Source organism: Danio rerio, chromosome 4, assembly GCF_052040795.2.
Source record: "Danio rerio strain M-AB ecotype USA chromosome 4, GRCz13ab, whole genome shotgun sequence".
NCBI classification, from domain to species: domain Eukaryota; kingdom Metazoa; phylum Chordata; class Actinopteri; order Cypriniformes; family Danionidae; genus Danio; species Danio rerio.
In genome coordinates, this window is record NC_141024.2 from 63,910,063 (window position 1) to 63,928,653 (window position 18,591).

Below are 18,591 nucleotides of genomic sequence, written 5' to 3' on the forward strand. Positions count from 1 at the left end.
AATTAACTTGCCTAATTACTTTAATTTGACTAGTTAACTTAACTAACCCAGTTAAGTCTTTAAAAGTCACTTTTAAGCTGTATAGAAGTGTCTTGAAAAATATCTAGTCAAATATTATTTACTGTCATCATGGCAAAGATAAAATAAATCAGTATCTTGAAATGAGTTACTAAAACTATTATGTTTAGAAATGTGTGGAAAACATTTGTTCTCTCCGTTAAACAGAAATTGGGGAAAAAATAAACAGAGGGGCTAATAATTTAGGGGGGCTAACAATTTTGACTTCAACTGTATATATATATATATATATATATATATATATATATATATATATATAGATGTATATATATATACACATCTATATATGCGTGTCTGTGTGATGTATGTAAAATTTGGCCCGCGACAACGTTTTTTTTTTTGCATCTGGCCCTCGGCCCAAAAAGTTTGGACACCCCTGGCTTACAGAGAGATATGCATGATAATGAAATCTTTTCTAGCAATAGCAAAGCTAGAATTGATCATCTATAAATATTGATACTTACCAGTAACAGAAACTAATGAGCATTTAACAGAGTTATGCCACATTGACCCTATTTTTAATAGTAGATAAGTGAATACAAAACACAAATAACACAGAACATCTGGAATAATGCCGAAACATGTAAACAAGGTACTGGAAAATCTTTTTTATTTTACAAAAGGTTTTCAGAGCTTCTGTATTAAAATAAAAACAACATCAAATATTAAAACAATTAAAATAAGTTTTTAAAATATGTGTCTTTTTCTCATTTTTTTCATTGGGTATACTGTAAAATTATCTGTATCAGATCCCATTTAGGCAACAATCCATAAAAAAATACAAGTACAGTTGTTACTGTATAAATTATTTACAAAGATTTGATCAACAGATCTGATCTGCATTTATGGTCAAATAAACTACAACCCTAATTCAAGTTAAGTTCAAGTTCAAGATTCTAATTCAACTCAAGTTCAAGTTTTATTCATATAGCACAAAATTATAGAAAGTGTTAATACTGGCATTTTTACTCTTTATATATGTATAAGTATCTGTGTGAGTGTGTGTATACTAAAAGAAAAATAAATCATCTGACCCATTTAAAAGTAAACCTAAAATAATTTTTCAGTAAGTTGGCCAACATATATGTGGGTGCCACACCATCATGTCTTTAATGTGTGTTAAATTGTGAATGCTGTGTAAAAAGATGCCGACAGCCTCATCCTTGTAAACTCGCTGGAAGGATCTAGAAAGGAGAGCAAATGTAGTGCAAAGTTCTGCATTCTCGTCGAGCCTGTGAAGACCTCCAGGGCTGGCGCTTCCATGGCGGCGTCCGTGACACTACCCTCACCACCCGCGTCCTCAGTTATGTCTGCGCATAGGGCGGCAGAATAGAGAGGCTGGCGTCCGCGACACTACCCTCACCACCCGCATCCTCCGTTATGTCCGCGACACCTTCTCAGTTATATCCGTGCATAGGGCGGCGTCCGCGACACCTCACCACCCGCGTCCTCAGTTATACATTTTAAAATTCACCTTATGATTTATAATATAACTTAATACAGAAAACCCAGCCACATTTGCAGACCCCTGGATAGTGAACTGCAAACCATCACAAAACTTATACAGTAGACTGTACCGTGTACAGCTCTCATTTTCATCGAGCTGCAGCTATAAGTCTTATTGAATTCATCCCATTTCATGAACCAAAATAGCTACAGGAAACTTGTGGACTTGATCTGTTGACAGGCTGGAGTTTGTGCAGTTTCTATAAACGGAATAATATACCACGATGATGATAAATTACGCTTAAACTAACAACCATTTCTGCTATTAGCTCCTCTGCCCCACTGTAAACAGCGCGCGTCTGTCAGATAAGTCCCGCTTCTGACATCACCGGGGTGGTTAGAAAAAAAAGCGGAAGTGAGAAAACAGACACATTTTCTTTAAATTTGTGCCCTTGCACTTCATAAAACATTTTAATATGTTTTTTTATGGTTTTATAGAGTACTTTCACAAACGAGTTTACCTTTTTTGAAACAGTTTTTTAACCTACAATATGCTTTTTAAATATTTAAATTCTTGTTCACTTATCCATTTCATATCTAAATCTATTTGTAAAGTCTCATCAATTTGTTTTTTGTAAGAGCTAGCCAGATTTAAAACAAGTCTCTTATTAAAAGTCTTATCCTGGAGCATTAGTTTTACTTTCTCAGCGTATACTTTAGTATTCATAATCACAATTCCACCACCTTTATCTGCTCGTTTAATAGTCAACGTTGGATCATTGGTTAATGTGGAAAGAGCGTCTTTTTGTTTTCTAGTTAACTTTTGTTTTTTATATGATGCTTTTTCTGATTCTTGCACATTTTTTCTACATCATTTTCAACAAGTCTACAAAAGGTGTTTACTGAATGATTATGAACTACTGGAGTGAACGTTCTATTAGGTTTAAATTGTTGTGTATATGGGGTTCCATTTATATTTGAATAAAAAAAACTCCTCAATTTTACATTTCTAAAGAATTTAAATAATTCAACGTTGATCATAAAAGGGTCTGATGTATTATATGGCACAAATGATAAACCTTTGCTCAACACTTCAGTTTGTTCAGTGGATAATTCCTTATCTGATAGATTGAATACAAGATTGTCCAGTTAATTAAAAACATTATGTTCAGGTGAAGTTACCTCCCTAGGTTCTTCTCTATTTCCTTTTGTCCGACTTCCTCTTCTTGTTGCTTTCCTTGACCAATATTGCGCTTGGAACGACGGGGCTGGTCCAAAAAAAACTTTTTTTTGTCGAAATCTTGTATGAGATGATGAAGCATAGGAGTCATCTGATTCAGAAGCACTTGTGTGGTTCATTCTCTGTCGTTGTGGATAGGGCTTTGATCTTTCCGACATCCAAGTGTACACTTTTTGATCTTTATAGTCCATAGTGTCTTTCTTAAATTTGTGAATCTTGAAGTTGAGTAATTCCTTTTTGAAATTCTCAAGTTTCTCCTCCATTTGTTTTTGAAATTCATTTAGTTGTTTCTTGTCAAAAGTTTGATTCATTTTAATCTTATGATTTTCAAACTTTTCAGATAGTAACTTCGTTTCTTTCTTTGTAAAGTCAATAATCAGGAGCACTAGATTCATCGAACAATGGTTGAGAATTTTTACACCATTTTTTGCAGAATTCAACATTATCTCGTCCTATCGTTGGTTCTTTCTGGATTCACAGTCCTCGTGGTATTCGACAATTTCTGTAGTACTCACTTAATGTTTGGGCGTGTAGCTCCATTCTGACTTCTTTTTGTCGGAATGCCAACAGTCTTTGTTCCATTTGTTCTAGCGTTTCTTTAGTTTAAATCGTGGACTTAAGTACTTGGCCAGGGAGTAAAATCTTTTCCGCATCATCTGTACTGAATGTGAATGTAGCAGCTTTTTCTTCTGTCATTTTGCTGATCTCTTCGAAAAACATCTTGTTGAACGCTGGCAGCAGGTGTTTGATGAATAACGTGTGTAGAGTTACTGAAGTTTGTCCTGCGCGCTTGCGTTTTTTTTTTAGTTACTTCTTTGGTTTGGTGCGTTAATCTTATCGTTGCTATTATTCAAAAGAAGGTAATGATTCGCACTTAATTGCTTCATACTGTTTTTATTTTTACTTTTTCTTACATTTTACAGGTGATAACGGACAAACAGATATTTCGGCACAAAGCCTTCCTCAGTGTGTGGCATAATTCTCTAACTCCACCCTTTAATCCCATAGTCAATCACAATGTGTAATTACTTAGACCGTCACTCTCATTTCATTATCCATGTAAATTGTTTAAAAATATGATGATAATTGATATGCTGTTTTCTTATGTAGTAATGGTTTTTGAATGTAGGTTTTTTCGTATGTTTCGCAAATTGTTTTTGAATATGAGGGTAAATGTTTCCTGTATAATTAGTTAAATGGGTGGAGGTAAAGGTAAGACTTGTGATTTTTAATCTTCGGGTAATTGTCAAATGTAGAAAACTTTTAATGTCAACTGTTAGAATTTTATTGTATTGATGTACACCTGATTAATAATAATAGTTGATACACTTTATCTCTGTAGAGTGAGGTCGGAAATGGGAAGATTGTTTGTTTTGTTATTGCTGTGAAGATTATAAGTTATTGTTTGATTAATGGATAATGAAATGAGAGTGACAGTCTAACTAATTACACATTGTGATTGACTATGGGATAAAAGGGTGGAGTTAGAGAATCATGTCACACACTGTGGAAGGCTTTGTGCCGAAACGTCTGTTTGACCGTTATCACTCATACAATGTAAGAAAAAGTAAAAATAAAAACAGTACGAAGCAATTGAGTGCGAATCATTACCTTCTTTTGAATAATAGCAACGATAAGATTAACGCACCAAACCAAAGATGTAACTAAAAAAAAAACGCAAGCGCGCAGGACAAACTTCAGTAACTCTAAACATGTATTTCCATTTAAAGCCACAGGCACAAAAAGAGCTTGGTTTTACTCTGACCCCTAAATTAAATATTCTACAAGGTGTATGATCTGATTTTGAGCTGAAACCTCAGACACATTCTGGGAACACCAAAGACTTATTTTACATCTTGTAAAAATGGGTAACTGTTGGAACCTTTTAAAGGAATAGTTGATGCAGAAATGAAAATAGCCTCACCATTTACTCTTCCTCGTGTGGTTTTAAACCTTTATGTGTTTCTTAATCCTGTTGAACCCAAAAGAAGATATTAAAAAAGAAAAAAAAACCCTACTGGCTTACTGTGTTCCACAATAAAGGAAATGTTTAAAACTACCATGATGGAGAGTAAATGGTAAGGTCATTTTCATTTGTGGGTGAAACATCCATTTCTTGCTTATCGCTTTGAGCCTTTATACTAAAGTTAACTTTTTTTTTTTTTTTTAGATCTGATGGTGCTGAAAGAAGAGACTCATGGACAGAATGAAACAGATGAGAAACAGCAGTTTATGAAACCCCAAGAAATAATGACTGATGAAAAACCCACACTGACTAAAAAGACTTCATCACACGGAAGACCTTGGAAATCCAAATCTGGGTGTAATTTCAGCTGTAAACAGTGTAGAAAGAGTTTCAGTCAGAAGTCAAACCTTGATGTTCACATGAGAGTTCACACTAGGGAGCAACCTTTCACCTGCGAACAGTGTGGAAAGAGTTTTGGTCAAATACAAGGCTTTAAAGCCCACATGAGAATTCACACTGGAGAGAGGAAGTTCACATGCCAAGAGTGTGGAAAAAGCTTTTATCATGTTGGAAACTTTGCAGCACACATGAGAATTCACACTGGGGAGAAGCCTTTCAGCTGTAAACAGTGTGGAAAGAGTTTCTGTCATAAGCCAAACCTTGATGTTCACATGAGAGTTCACACAGGGGAGAAACCTTACACCTGCGAACAGTGTGGAAAGAGTTTTGGTCAAAAACAAAGCTTTAATACTCACATGAGAATTCACACTGGAAAGAGGCCGTGCACATGCCAACAGTGTGGAAAAAGCTACTATAATGCAAGAAGCCTTGCAGCACACATGAGAACTCACACTGGAGAGAGGCCTTTTAGCTGTATACTTTGTAGAAAGAGTTTCAGTCTAAAGCTGACCCTGATTGCTCACATGAGAGTTCACACTAGGGAGAAACCTCACACCTGCGAACAGTGTGGAAAGAGTTTTGGTCAAAAACAAGACCTTTACATCCACATGAGGATTCACACTGGAGAGAAACCTTACACATGCACAGAGTGTGGTAAAAGTTTTCCACATATAAGCTCACTCAAACACCACATTAGAACTCACACCGGAGAGAAGCCGTTTACATGTGCTCAGTGTGGAAAGAGCTTCACAACCAAAACTAGCCTCAAGAACCACATGAATGGTCACACTGGAACCATAGTGTTCACATGTGATCAGTGTGGAAAGAGTCTCACACGCAAAGACTACATTAAGAAACACATGAAGATTCACTCAAGAGAGGATCGTTTTAGATGCAGTGAGTGTGGAAAGGGCTTTAAAAGTAAAAGAAGCCTCAACACTCACATGAAGATTCACAATGGAGAGCAGAGTCCTCAACATTGAGGCCTTGTCCACACAAACACGGGTATATTCAAAACGGCAGCTTTTTTACGTAGTTTGTCTGTTCATTCAAGTGAAGTTTATTTATAAACTACTTTCGAGAGGATCACATGCTTATGATTATCCACAGCTGGTCCTGCATTAGCTAAAACATGATTCACCAATCAGATGATTCCTGACTCACTATAGATAACCAGAACACAAAGCTGCGGTCACACTAGACGTTGAGATTGTGAAATTCTGTCGTACGGTGCTGTTAAAAGGGGCGGGATCAAACAAGATTTTTAGTAATTAAAAAAGTGAACAATTGCTCCATGGTTTAAATTTCTGTCCAGAAAGGTCATGTTTTGATCCTCGATTGGTCTCACGCAGTCAAGTGATGCGATTTCGCAGGTCAGAGTTCACAAAGCTTGAACTTTGCACCTCAGCAACCTGCGAAACTTGACGCATGACCCTGTTTCTAGTCTGACGCATTCGCGTGCGTATGAATGGAAGTCTAAGGGAGGAAAAGCCCAGTGTGACCGTAGCTTAACTCAGTTATCCTTGTCTTGCAGAATCCCTCTCCCACCCTTACTCCCCCTCCTTTCTAGATTGGGCAACACGGCAGCCAATGATTAGCCAGTGGTTAGCACTGTTGCCTCACAGTAAGAATGTCTCAGGTTAAAGTCCCTGCTAACCAGTTGACTTTTTGTGCAGAGTTTGCTCATTCTCCCTGTGCTCGCGTGGATTTCCCCTGGTTTTCTCCCACAGTCCAAAAACACACAACCTAAGTAAACTGAACATTAAATTGGCACCATAGTCGAGCTCTTAGTAAACCTTATATCTCCCTTTAGCCGACCCTATATCTGTCATTAGAATAGAAAGAAGTCTGGGGAGTTCATCGAGATCTACCTGAGCTCACACTCCCCTCTCGTCCTGCTAACGGGAGGGAGCCCAGGGCTCGAGGATCTTATGAGCTTAGGTCTCTCTCAGGATAGCATGCCAAACAAGTGTGAACTCTTGAATGCATATCAAGTTACTGATAATGAAACCCTTTGTACACCTGAAAATTTAAACTCAACTAAAGAGGGGTGAAGATTTTGCCAGCTGTTTTGTAGTGTAGATCAGGGGTCACAGCCCAGTACCAGGTTGTGAGAGTTGCTATCGGGCTGCAAGAAGGCAAAATAACTCTATATGTTGATAGATTGTATTGGCTTGTTTCATATGCAACAAGTATCTACTTCTGATAAGATGTGAACCAAATGACCTAGAGGAACTCAGGAGATGTGACCCAACCAAAGCAGTTGGGTAATATCCAGGGGGGTTTCATCCTTTGTTATAAATTAGTGTCTCACAGACTGTATTTTGGTTTAAGTTACTTGAAGACAGACAAGTTAACATCACTGCTGATGAACTGCACAATTAATTGTCTTCAATAAAGTCTTCTGCCCGTAAGAACTTTGGTCAGCTTACTTATTTTATGTATTAAACTTATCTATACATTTGCGAGCCACCCAAGAACGCTTAAGCCAAATACAGCAAAATCTGACAATGTGCTTCAACTTATTATGAACCAACAACCATATTTGTGCAGGGTTCCACACAATTCTTTCATGTTGTCACAACACAAATTAAGTTAACTTAACACTTTTAATAAATTTATGTGGATTAAATATTAAGGCCTAATCTCAATTCTATTTTTGTACCCCTACCTCTTCCCCTTGGTGCTTACAACTGAGGGTTAAGTTGAAGGGCTTCAAATTTTACCCCTAAGAATTGGGACAGCACTACAGTACCTGCACACGTCATCATATGTCTTCGCGATTTCTTGCTTCATATGAGATCAGACTATCGCGACTGCTGTACTTATTTCAGTTGTTATTTTTTTGGTATTTATCTTCAGGAAATCACTGAAGGTATATGTTATCATAATGATCTAATGTGGCAATAAGATCGTAACAGTACTGTGCATTTAACACAGTGGCCAAACTCATCAATGTAAACACACAACAACACCATTAACATTATAGCAGACACTGTAAAAAGCTCATTGACAGCCACTAGACTTTTCTGACAGGGTATTCCAGTGTCATCGAGTGTCAGAAATTTGTGGGACTGCTGTACAGGAGTTATGATTAGGGATTAGAGCAGCAAAATTAATCTTAAAAAGATTGCGATCTCGATTCGACCCCCTTGACGATCTTAATCCAGCATTTCTACGATTCTGTCACTCATATTTTCAAGTTAAGGAGAGAAAAAAAGGCGGCCGCACAAGTCTTTTCATTGTTTCACATACATTGCTCAGTGACATAGACACTTCCAAATGATGTTAAAAGAGTCACATACTGTATTTATAAGGTATAATTCACCTGAAAATGTCATTCTTGTCTTCATATAATGATGTTTTCGCAGCCGGGAAATCACACGTGATGTGAGTTGCTGACCTTGAGAGCGCGCTCAACTTAATTATAGACGTGCGCACGTCTACTTTAGTGAACAGAATTTGCAAATGTTGTAAGTAACAGGTAATACAGTTGTAAATAATATTCAGTTTGTGGCACAGAGTGATTGTTTGGGAGCCGCGCGCGAAGTATGAACAAGCACTTTGCAGTCAAAATAAAACCGAAATCGTGCACTTCATTTAAATGATCATATCTCGTTTTAGAGTTATGATTACGACAAGCATTTGATTTGTTTTTTTCTTTCATAGCGAACAGAGTTGTGCATGAAAATAAATCTTTACAGTGTCAGTATAACTACTCTAGCCCACATATTGTTGAATATAATCTAATAATGACAAATGTCTGATTTTACTAGTGAATAAAATAGTCTAATAATGTTGTCAATGACAGATTGCAAGCATAATCAAATCAAATAGAATTACAAGTTCCTCTAAGCAAATCAGAAATCAAGACAATAATTAAAGAAGGTGTTAATAGATTATGGCAAGAGAAATGGGATAAAGATGAGAAAGGCAGACATAGTTACAGTTTTCCAGCTTTATTCAATATATCCTCTTTATTGTTCAGCAGAAAAAAGAGCTAAATATGTTTGGAACAAGTAAAGGATGAGGCTAAATGACAGAATTGTTAGTTTGGGTGATCTATTCCCATCTATCACCAAGTTAAAGTATATAAATTGATGTTAAAATGCCTAAATAATATTGATATCAATAAAAAGATCTGCTATCTACTATTTTTACATTGAGGTAATCTTGTATTGATAATTTCTGGATTTTAATTATGTGTAAGTTGCATAAACTCTATTATTTAGCCACTCACTGTTGTTTTCAAATGACTCATGTAACTTGTCTTTCAGAATGTTTATGGTTGGTAAAGTCACCTCAGATTACAGTGTTGCTATATTCCTGATCTGTGGAAAGAAGAATTAGATGAGATAAGTAGAATACTACTCTGTTTACTATTATATTAAATGCAGTTATGTTATTCAGAACACAGTATGTCCATAGTGTGGAAAATAGATCATGCTTATGAAAAATTACTTTATTATTTTGTACAGCTGTTATTGAAATGACACTAAGTGTAATATTCCATTTTACAGTGAGTAATGCCACAACTACAGGACCTCTTCTTCTTTCTCTTCTCATAATTTAAGAAAGTAAAAAAAAAATCATTTTGAAAACGAAATGCATTGATTTTATTTTTTTGCTGTTTGAAACAACTAACACTCATTTGGGGGATGGTGGGTCTCTAGCGGGGGGGGTCTTTGGAACGACCGCTGGCAAACGCTATGGATGAGCTCACCGGGGGCGTTGGTTGGACCAGGGGGAGAGCCCACCAAGCCATGCCCGGATAGAGACCACTCTCTCCGGCATGACCCGCGCCTGGAGGGGGGGGTAGCGCGTCCCTGGGTTTCGCTGACCTGCCGTCGAGTTTTCGATAACAGACTCAAATGAAGGACTTAGTGCAATTTTCGATTTCGCGGTTGAACGAACCAGGGGTCTAACGAGGGCCCCGTTGCCCCAAAACAAGCGTTCAAACCCGGGCAAACCAAATGCGCACTGCTGCCCTGGTCCTTCCAAGGATCCAGGCCTCTTGGCCAGCAAAGCTAACCCAAAAACAAGCGTTCAAATCCGGGCAAACCAAATGCGCACTGCTGCCCTGGTCCTTCCAAGGATCCAGGCCTCTTGGCCAGCAAAGCTAACCCAAAACAAGCGTTCAAATCCGGGCAAACCAAGTGGGCGCTGCTGCCCTGGTCCTTCCAAGGATCCAGGCCTCTTGGCCAGCAAAGCTAACCCAAAAACAAGCGTTCAAATCCGGGCAAACCAAATGCGCACTGCTGCCCTGGTCCTTCCAAGGATCCAGGCCTCTTGGCCAGCAAAGCTAACCCAAAAACAAGCGTTCAAATCCGGGCAAACCAAGTGGGCGCTGCTGCCCTGGTCCTACCAAGGACCCAGGCCTCAATGGCCAGCAAAGCTACCCCAAAACAAGCGTTCAAATCCGGGCAAACCAAGTGCGCACTGCTGCCCTGGTCCTTCCAAGGATCCAGGCCTCTTGGCCAGCAAAGCTAACCCAAAAACAAGCGTTCAAATCCGGGCAAACCAAATGCGCACTGCTGCCCTGGTCCTTCCAAGGATCCAGGCCTCTTGGCCAGCAAAGCTAACCCAAAAACAAGCGTTCAAATCCGGGCAAACCAAATGCGCACTGCTGCCCTGGTCCTTCCAAGGATCCAGGCCTCTTGGCCAGCAAAGCTAACCCAAAAACAAGCGTTCAAATCCGGGCAAGGCCAGTGGTCTGAATACCATGGGAGTTAGGGGGTCCACGGGAGTCAAGGGTCCATTTCTGAGCTGCTAACCCGTCTCCCAGCGTCCGTCACCCCGCAGCAAACATAAGACCCCATCGCAGACGGAGGCTAGAACGACGTGCGGCTGGTGCCCCATACAGGAGCCCAGGGCCGGTGGTGACCCATTCACAAACCCAAAGACCGATTGGGTCACCAGCGGTACGTCTTGGCCAGTTGGGTCACCAGCAGCACGTCTGTCTGATCCATGCGGTTTGGAGGAGTTAGTGTCCCCGGGCTTAATAGTGGGGTGCCCGGGCACGGCTGGTGATTAGGTGCAAATCTAGGGGGTCCTTTGGAACCAGCGCTTGCCGCCGGAGAGTGCGTGTACCTCGGGCAGAGCGTGCAGGGCACGGCCCCCCCCCCAACGCTGGATCTCAGAGGCCCCAGGCCAGGGAGAGGGGCCGGGCTCGCTCCCCAAGAAGGGTGTGTGTGCCCCGGGCAGAGCGCGCGGGGCACAGGCCTCCCCAACGCTGGATCTCAGAGGCCCCAGGGGCTGGGCTCGCTCCCCAAGAAGGGTGTGTGTGCCCCGGGCAGAGCGCGCGGGGCACAGGCCTCCCCAACGCTGGATCTCAGAGGCCCCAGGGGCTGGGCTCGCTCCCCAAGAAGGGTGCGTGTGCCCCGGGCAGAGCGCGCGGGGCACAGGCCTCCCCAACGCTGGATCTCAGAGGCCCCAGGGGTTGGGCTCGCTCCCCAAGAAGGGTGCGTGTGCCCCGGGCAGAGCGCGCGGGGCACAGGCCTCCCCAACGCTGGATCTCAGAGGCCCCAGGGGCTGGGCTCGCTCCCCAAGAAGGGTGCGTGTGCCCCGGGCAGAGCGCGCGGGGCACAGGCCTCCCCAACGCTGGATCTCAGAGGCCCCAGGGGTTGGGCTCGCTCCCCAAGAAGGGTGCGTGTGCCCCGGGCAGAGCGCGCGGGGCACAGGCCTCCCCAACGCTGGATCTCAGAGGCCCCAGGGGTTGGGCTCGCTCCCCAAGAAGGGTGCGTGTGCCCCGGGCAGAGCGCGCGGGGCACAGGCCTCCCCAACGCTGGATCTCAGAGGCCCCAGGGGCTGGGCTCGCTCCCCAAGAAGGGTGCGTGTGCCCCGGGCAGAGCGCGCGGGGCACAGGCCTCCCCAACGCTGGATCTCAGAGGCCCCAGGGGTTGGGCTCGCTCCCCAAGAAGGGTGCGTGTGCCCCGGGCAGAGCGCGCGGGGCACAGGCCTCCCCAACGCTGGATCTCAGAGGCCCCAGGGGCTGGGCTCGCTCCCCAAGAAGGGTGCGTGTGCCCCGGGCAGAGCGCGCGGGGCACAGGCCTCCCCAACGCTGGATCTCAGAGGCCCCAGGGGTTGGGCTCGCTCCCCAAGAAGGGTGCGTGTGCCCCGGGCAGAGCGCGCGGGGCACAGGCCTCCCCAACGCTGGATCTCAGAGGCCCCAGGGGCTGGGCTCGCTCCCCAAGAAGGGTGCGTGTGCCCCGGGCAGAGCGCGCGGGGCACAGGCCTCCCCAACGCTGGATCTCAGAGGCCCCAGGGGTTGGGCTCGCTCCCCAAGAAGGGTGCGTGTGCCCCGGGCAGAGCGCGCGGGGCACAGGCCTCCCCAACGCTGGATCTCAGAGGCCCCAGGGGCTGGGCTCGCTCCCCAAGAAGGGTGTGTGTGCCCCGGGCAGAGCGCGCGGGGCACAGGCCTCCCCAACGCTGGATCTCAGAGGCCCCAGGGGTTGGGCTCGCTCCCCAAGAAGGGTGCGTGTGCCCCGGGCAGAGCGCGCGGGGCACAGGCCTCCCCAACGCTGGATCTCAGAGGCCCCAGGGGCTGGGCTCGCTCCCCAAGAAGGGTGCGTGTGCCCCGGGCAGAGCGCGCGGGGCACAGGCCTCCCCAACGCTGGATCTCAGAGGCCCCAGGGGTTGGGCTCGCTCCCCAAGAAGGGTGCGTGTGCCCCGGGCAGAGCGCGCGGGGCACAGGCCTCCCCAACGCTGGATCTCAGAGGCCCCAGGGGCTGGGCTCGCTCCCCAAGAAGGGTGTGTGTGCCCCGGGCAGAGCGCGCGGGGCACAGGCCTCCCCAACGCTGGATCTCAGAGGCCCCAGGGGTTGGGCTCGCTCCCCAAGAAGGGTGTGTGTGCCCCGGGCAGAGCGCGCGGGGCACAGGCCTCCCCAACGCTGGATCTCAGAGGCCCCAGGGGCTGGGCTCGCTCCCCAAGAAGGGTGTGTGTGCCCCGGGCAGAGCGCGCGGGGCACAGGCCTCCCCAACGCTGGATCTCAGAGGCCCCAGGGGTTGGGCTCGCTCCCCAAGAAGGGTGTGTGTGCCCCGGGCAGAGCGCGCGGGGCACAGGCCTCCCCAACGCTGGATCTCAGAGGCCCCCATTAATGGTTCACCAGCGGCTCCATCGATGGTTCACCAGCGGCACATCTTTACGCATCTAGCGCCAAAGGTCCAACAGGAATACGTTATGCCTGGCGCTCACCGGGGCGTTGGTTAGACCCAGGCCCGAGCCCACCAAACCATGCCCGACGGGAGACCACCCTTCCCGGCCTACTTGTCGGGACGTCCCGCGCCTGGAGGTTTTTGCCCGACACCCACAATCTCTGACCTGCCATCAGGGTTTCGGGGAAGGCGTAAAAATATGGACTTAGTCTCTGACAGTCCAGTCGCCAGACCCCACGGTGACTGATCGATAGGAGCTAGTGTGGCGCCCCAGGGGCTAGGCCCCCACCCAGGCCCCCCAAAGCACCAATGGGGTCGGCCTCTATGGGTGTGGCAGATCCTCCCCGTCCTGGGCGCTGTATCAGGGAGGCGTGGGGGTGTCCCTCCGCACACAGCGCCCCCCCTTCCCGCCCCGATCTGTGGGTAAAGGACCCAGATGGCCCGTCTGGCTAAATGACCCAGAGCTTGTCTGCTGCTCAGCCCGCCCGCCAGCCCGCCCCCCTGGACTCCGTTTCCCCCGCGCCGATACTCGGCCCGTGCCCCCCGCCCCCCACGCCCTGCGAGGGCTGGGGGATGTTCGGTGGGTTCGGTCGAGTCACCCGGCGTGGTGAATCGAGGCCCCAGGGGCAGCGTAGGGAACGAGCTGGTGTGGGCTTCGATTCTACCCCCGCCCGAGTGTGTGCGTCTGCATCCCGTCCGTCCGCCCGCAACGCCGCCCACCCCCTGGGTTTATCCTTGCTGGCTCCCGGCTGACCCCCACCCCGCCTACCCTGCTCCCGGGGGAGTGAGGGTGGTTGGTTGGGAGGGGAAGCTAGTGGACTCCGGCGAGGTGAAACGTGCCAGGGTCAGTGGTGCCGGGGTTACGGGCTGTCTGGACCCCCCTTTCGATGGTTGGTGCGTATTCCATGTTGGTTGTAGCAGGTCACAAAAGCTCCCGCGGCTGGCGCGTGTGGAGCTGTCCCCCCCCAATGGGGCTCAAACAATCCCCGTTTTGGGGTGGAAAAAGTGAACGTGAATGGCTGTGGAAAAGCTCCCGCTGGCCAGAACAGCAAAATGAAGGGGGGATAGGGAGTGAGGTGGGACACCCCTTCCCCAACTCGAGTCGTGACAAGAGAGAGAGGTGTCGAACCGCTGACCGGGGCAACGATGAAGGGGCGGTGGGGTGCATTGTTTAACGGGACACCCCCTCTGGTTCCTTTGAAAAGGGGGGAAGGGAGTGAGGTGGACACCCCTCTCCCCCCTGCTTGAGAAGTCGTAACAAAAGAAAGCTTGAACCGAATGGATCTCCGTAGGGCATCGGTTTACACCTCCTGGTGCGGGGGGGGTGTCCTTCCCCTTTAAGAAATACGGGTCCACCAACGTCATGACGCGGAAGTGGACGCCGCCTCCGGCCGCTTATTAACCGCCGCACGTGGCGTGCGGGCCCCTTTCCCCCTCTGCATTGGCTCTAGCACGGTCATGGCTGAATGTGCCCTATGCTTCAACGTCTACAGCCGGCTTGCGCCTCACCTGACGGCCGTTCACAAGGTGGCCAACTCGGACGAGAAGCGGCTGCTGCTCGCGCTGGCCGCCGGCCGCGTGGACACGCGGAAGACACCGTGCCCGGTCCCGGGCTGTCGCCGGACGCCAGCCCGCCTAGACAGGCACTTGAGGCAGCACGCGGAGCTCTCGACCTCGGGAAGGAAAGAGGCTATGGGGAGGGCGAAACGCCGGAAAGTAGCTCGGGAGTTGCAGTGGCTGCGGTCCACCCAGCCTGCAATCCCTGTCGTGTCCCAGCTAGCATCGTCCTCCGAGGGGGAGCGGGACTCGGAGGACCCAGAGGCCGGCCGCCCGTGCGCCGACCGCGGCTGCAGGCGCGCCACCGAGCGCATACAGGCTCAGCTCACGGACCTGGGGAAACAGGTTACCAAGATGCGGTCCACCCTGCTCCAGATCACACGCCTCTACCGGGAGCTGAGGAAGGGAGAAGGGGGGAGAAGGAGGAGGAAAAGGGCGAAGAGAACCAGGTCGCCTCCTGCACCACCGGCTCCAGGGCGAGGCGCGGCCGGAGGTCCGACGCCCCCCGAGCCTCCGGAGGCTTTGGAACCCTACCCGTTCCCGGACCACGTCCCCGCGCTGAGTTGAGTATATTTCAGGCACGTCACTGTCGCTCTGCTGGGTGTGTGGCTTCGGGGAAGTTGACTCTTGGTTGTGCTCGTTCCACAGACCTTCTCTTGGGGGAGTTCGAAGGGTACCAACTGGGCAGCGAGCCCACCCCCCGCCTGCGGAACAACGTCACTTCGAAGCTGGGGAGAATCAAAGCCTTCCTTGGTTACATGGCCAGGGGCACCGCGGAGCCAGGGGACTTCCTCTTCCTCAACCAACCAGCCCGAATCCGAGCGTGGGCCGCCCGGCTAGGTCAGACGCGCATGGCCGAGCCCACCAGGCAGCACTACCTGAAGAACGTGGCTCAGTTCCTAGACTACCTCTCGGAGACGCCGCCGGCCGCCTGTCAGCTCTCCAGCACGGCTCTGGTTCTGATTCGAAGGGAGGTCAGAGCCCTCATCCGCGGCATACGCCGGCGTGTCGTCGTGCACGAGGTAAGGACCAAGCAGGCGAAGGAAAGCCGACTGATCCCCAAGGCCAGCCTGGTGCGCTGTCACCGGACCGCTGGGAGGAAAATTCCCGCCCTGCTAGGTAAGCAAGCCCTTCCGCCGTTCCAGCGATTCCCCCTGTTCGTTCTTCCGGGGCACCAACAGCCCTTGGTTCATCCAGCCACGTCTGTCTGCCCCTCTCCCCCGCGAATGGGACTCATTCGGGGGGGAAGGGGGGCAGACCGACGTGGCTGGATGAACCAACAGCTGCTGGTGGCCCGGAGAGGAATTGTGCGTTTCTTCTTCAGGGGCACCAGCAGTCCATGAACTGCTGGTGCCCCTGAAGAAGAAACGCACAATTCCTCTCCGGGCCACCAGCAGCTGTTGTTTGAGCTGCTGGCGCCCCGGAGAACAAGTCACCAGCAGCCAAGAGCTGTTGGTGACCCAGAAAGGAAATAGAACCGTCGGTGGTCTAATCTGTCTAATGTCCTTCACCAGATAGCCTCGAATCCAACCCAAGCACTAGGCAACAGTGGCGCTTCTATGGCTTTCTGACTGGCTACCTAACCTCCATCTCTGGGCACCGCTGTGGAGTCTTCCAGAATCTCACAATCCAGGAGGTTGAAGAGGCCTCCAGAAGCCCCGACGAGTCTGCTTATGTCATTAACGTGAGTATGGCGCAAGTAAGGTGGGGGTCACCAGTAGCATGCTCTCTCACTCACTCACTCACTCACTGCTTGTTCTCTGATGTCAGATTACCACTCACAAAACAAACAGAGCCTTTGGGGCGGCTCAGCTGTCCCTAAACAGGGAGGAATACAGCTGGTTCCGCAGGTTTTTGGCGCTGCGGGCTGGTCTCCCCGGAGGGAGCCAGGCTACCTATTTCTTTTTCACTTCCAGAGCCAGTCCTTGTCGGACCCTGAACAAGTACTTTCAGTCTGCTTGGCTCAGTATGGGCCTTCCAGGCAAACCCACCTTTACTGACGTACGCACTGCGATCGCGACTCATGTGAGTAGGCATTGTGACGCCCCTGTAACTACCAGCGGCGGCTTCTATCCTAATCAAGCTTCTGTCTCTCTCCGACGCAGGCAAAGAATGCACACTCTTCAGAGGATCGCCGCAAGGTGGCGCAATTCATGTGCCATGACACTTCAACCTCAGATAAGTTCTACGCACTTCACCTCGGACCTCTCCAAGCACGCGAGCGCCGCAGACTCTTTGAAAGGGCCCTGGTGGAGGAGGAGGAGGAGGAGGAGGATGGGGAGGCAGCGGGCACTGAAAGCCCCCCGCGGAAAGGGCGCAAGAGGACAGAGACTTCCGTCTCTCCCCTGGTAAAAATCACATTCTCTTTGGCGTGGACAGCAGAACGTATGGCATTGGCTAACTTCCCTTTATGTGTCTCTTTTCCAGGAGGGAACCAGCAGGAGGACGCTGCCATGGCGCCCTGCCAAAGGGAAAAGCCAGGGCGCTCGCCCGCTCGAACAAACAGAAGACTCTGAATCGTCCTGAATAAATATTGTACAACTTAACGGTCAAATGGTGTTCAGTGTCTTCATTATTCCTTTTATTTATTATCTGTGTGGTAAAAGTAAATTCAGTGGGGACAAAAATGAGCCCTGTCTTCTTAGTTCAACGCTGTATGCCTGCTGCGTCCAGGTCCTGCCTTGGCTACGTTCCGATTGGGACAGATTAGCCCTAACTTGTGTGTTAAAAGTGTCACGTGGGATGCCCTCATCCAGGTTCTGCCTTGGCTACGTTCCAATTGGGACAAACTATCCCTGCCTTGAGTGTTAAAAGTGACTCGCGGGACGCCCCCGTCCAGGTTCAGCCTTGGTTGATAGCTCATAGGGAGAATGAATCCCTTTTCCAGCACAAGGGGGTGATGGGCTGGACAAATCTGTCCAGGTCTGCAAATGCTTTGAACGCCCAGAAGGCCTTGAGTCCAATTCTGTATATTAGCAAGCTTCTCCCGGGACAGCTCGGTCCTTAGAGATGCATGAATAGGTCAGGACAGGGCAGCTGTGGAGTGGAGGTTAACTTTATGGAGTAAGTATTCGGAGACTAACTCTGACTTCTGTTTACTCAAACCAGCTTTCCCTGTCTCTCTAAATTCATTTAATTGTATGTAATTTTAGTATATGATAGATTATTAAAGAATTAAAATAAAGTAGGCTACATAATTACTTACTGTAGATGTTATGCCTGAAGCTTCAATAAGTCATTCCCTGTGTAGTCCTGTTGTGTCAAGCTCTAATATATATATATATATATATATATATATATATATATATATATATATATATATATATATATATGTATATATATATATATGTGTGTGTGTGTGTGTGTGTGTGTGTGTTTGAGTAATAAAATCTATACTTTGTTTTATACTGTTTGCTTATATTATTAGATGTGCACTGTATGTATTAAATGTTGTGAAATATATAATAAAAAGTTTGATCATATTCATTTGTGTGGCATTTTTATACTTCAAAGTTTACACATGCACTTGTTAAATTAAAAAGGAAAAATAAATGAACAATGTTTAATATTAATAGAATTACTGCTGTATCCTGTATTCTAGGCAGTATTGATAAACTGCCACAAAAAACATTAAAACAAGTAGTAAGAATGCCGTCTCACAGTTGCTGAATGTCACACAAATTTTATTTTATGAAAATGAACAAATTATTTGTAACCTCAGCAAAACATCTTGTATGATGTCTTAATTAACC

The 18,591-nt window shown here is 47.5% G+C and overlaps 3 protein-coding genes across 9 annotated transcripts in view; 2 read left to right on the forward strand and 1 right to left on the reverse strand.

The window, feature by feature from the left end:
• Positions 1–7,543, forward strand: part of LOC137489764 (uncharacterized) — a 144,034-nt gene extending 136,491 nt beyond the window's left edge. For 2 of the 3 annotated variants that reach the window (XM_087250183.2, XM_087250180.1), the window contains one exon: positions 4,935–7,543. In XM_087250183.2, coding sequence (XP_087106309.1) covers positions 4,935–6,112 — 1,178 coding nt within the window. In that variant the 3' untranslated portion in view covers positions 6,113–7,543. Of the gene's footprint in view, positions 1–422; positions 3,522–4,465 lie in introns of those variants that run through there. The other variant, XM_087250184.2, reaches the window with a different exon arrangement.
• The window catches only part of LOC110439496 (uncharacterized), a 484,284-nt gene that overhangs the window by 227,569 nt on the left and 238,124 nt on the right, over positions 1–18,591 (reverse strand). The window lies entirely within an intron of this gene.
• On the forward strand, positions 13,465–17,393 carry LOC110439486 (uncharacterized). Of its 5 annotated transcripts, XM_087249905.1 has the most exons (6): positions 13,465–15,401; positions 15,488–15,958; positions 16,354–16,523; positions 16,610–16,864; positions 16,945–17,187; positions 17,267–17,393. In XM_087249905.1, exons 1-6 carry the CDS (start codon positions 14,741–14,743, stop codon positions 17,363–17,365), a joined length of 1,899 nt encoding a protein of 632 aa, XP_087106031.1. In that variant the 5' UTR covers positions 13,465–14,740; the 3' UTR covers positions 17,366–17,393. The 5 variants fall into 5 exon arrangements, with proteins under 5 accessions (XP_087106031.1, XP_087106030.1, XP_087106029.1 ...); XM_087249904.2 differs by having other exon boundaries at positions 13,465–15,958; XM_087249903.1 differs by having other exon boundaries at positions 16,610–17,187.

Coding starts and splice junctions, on each gene's coding strand:
- LOC110439486 (XM_087249901.1), top strand. CDS start 14,758: ATGCTTCAACGTCTACAGCCGGCTTGCGCCTCACCTGACGGCCGTTCA. Junction 16,524..16,609: donor AGTCTGCTTATGTCATTAAC/GTGAGTATGGCG, acceptor CTCTGATGTCAG/ATTACCACTCACAAAACAAA. Junction 17,188..17,266: donor AGACTTCCGTCTCTCCCCTG/GTAAAAATCACA, acceptor TCTCTTTTCCAG/GAGGGAACCAGCAGGAGGAC.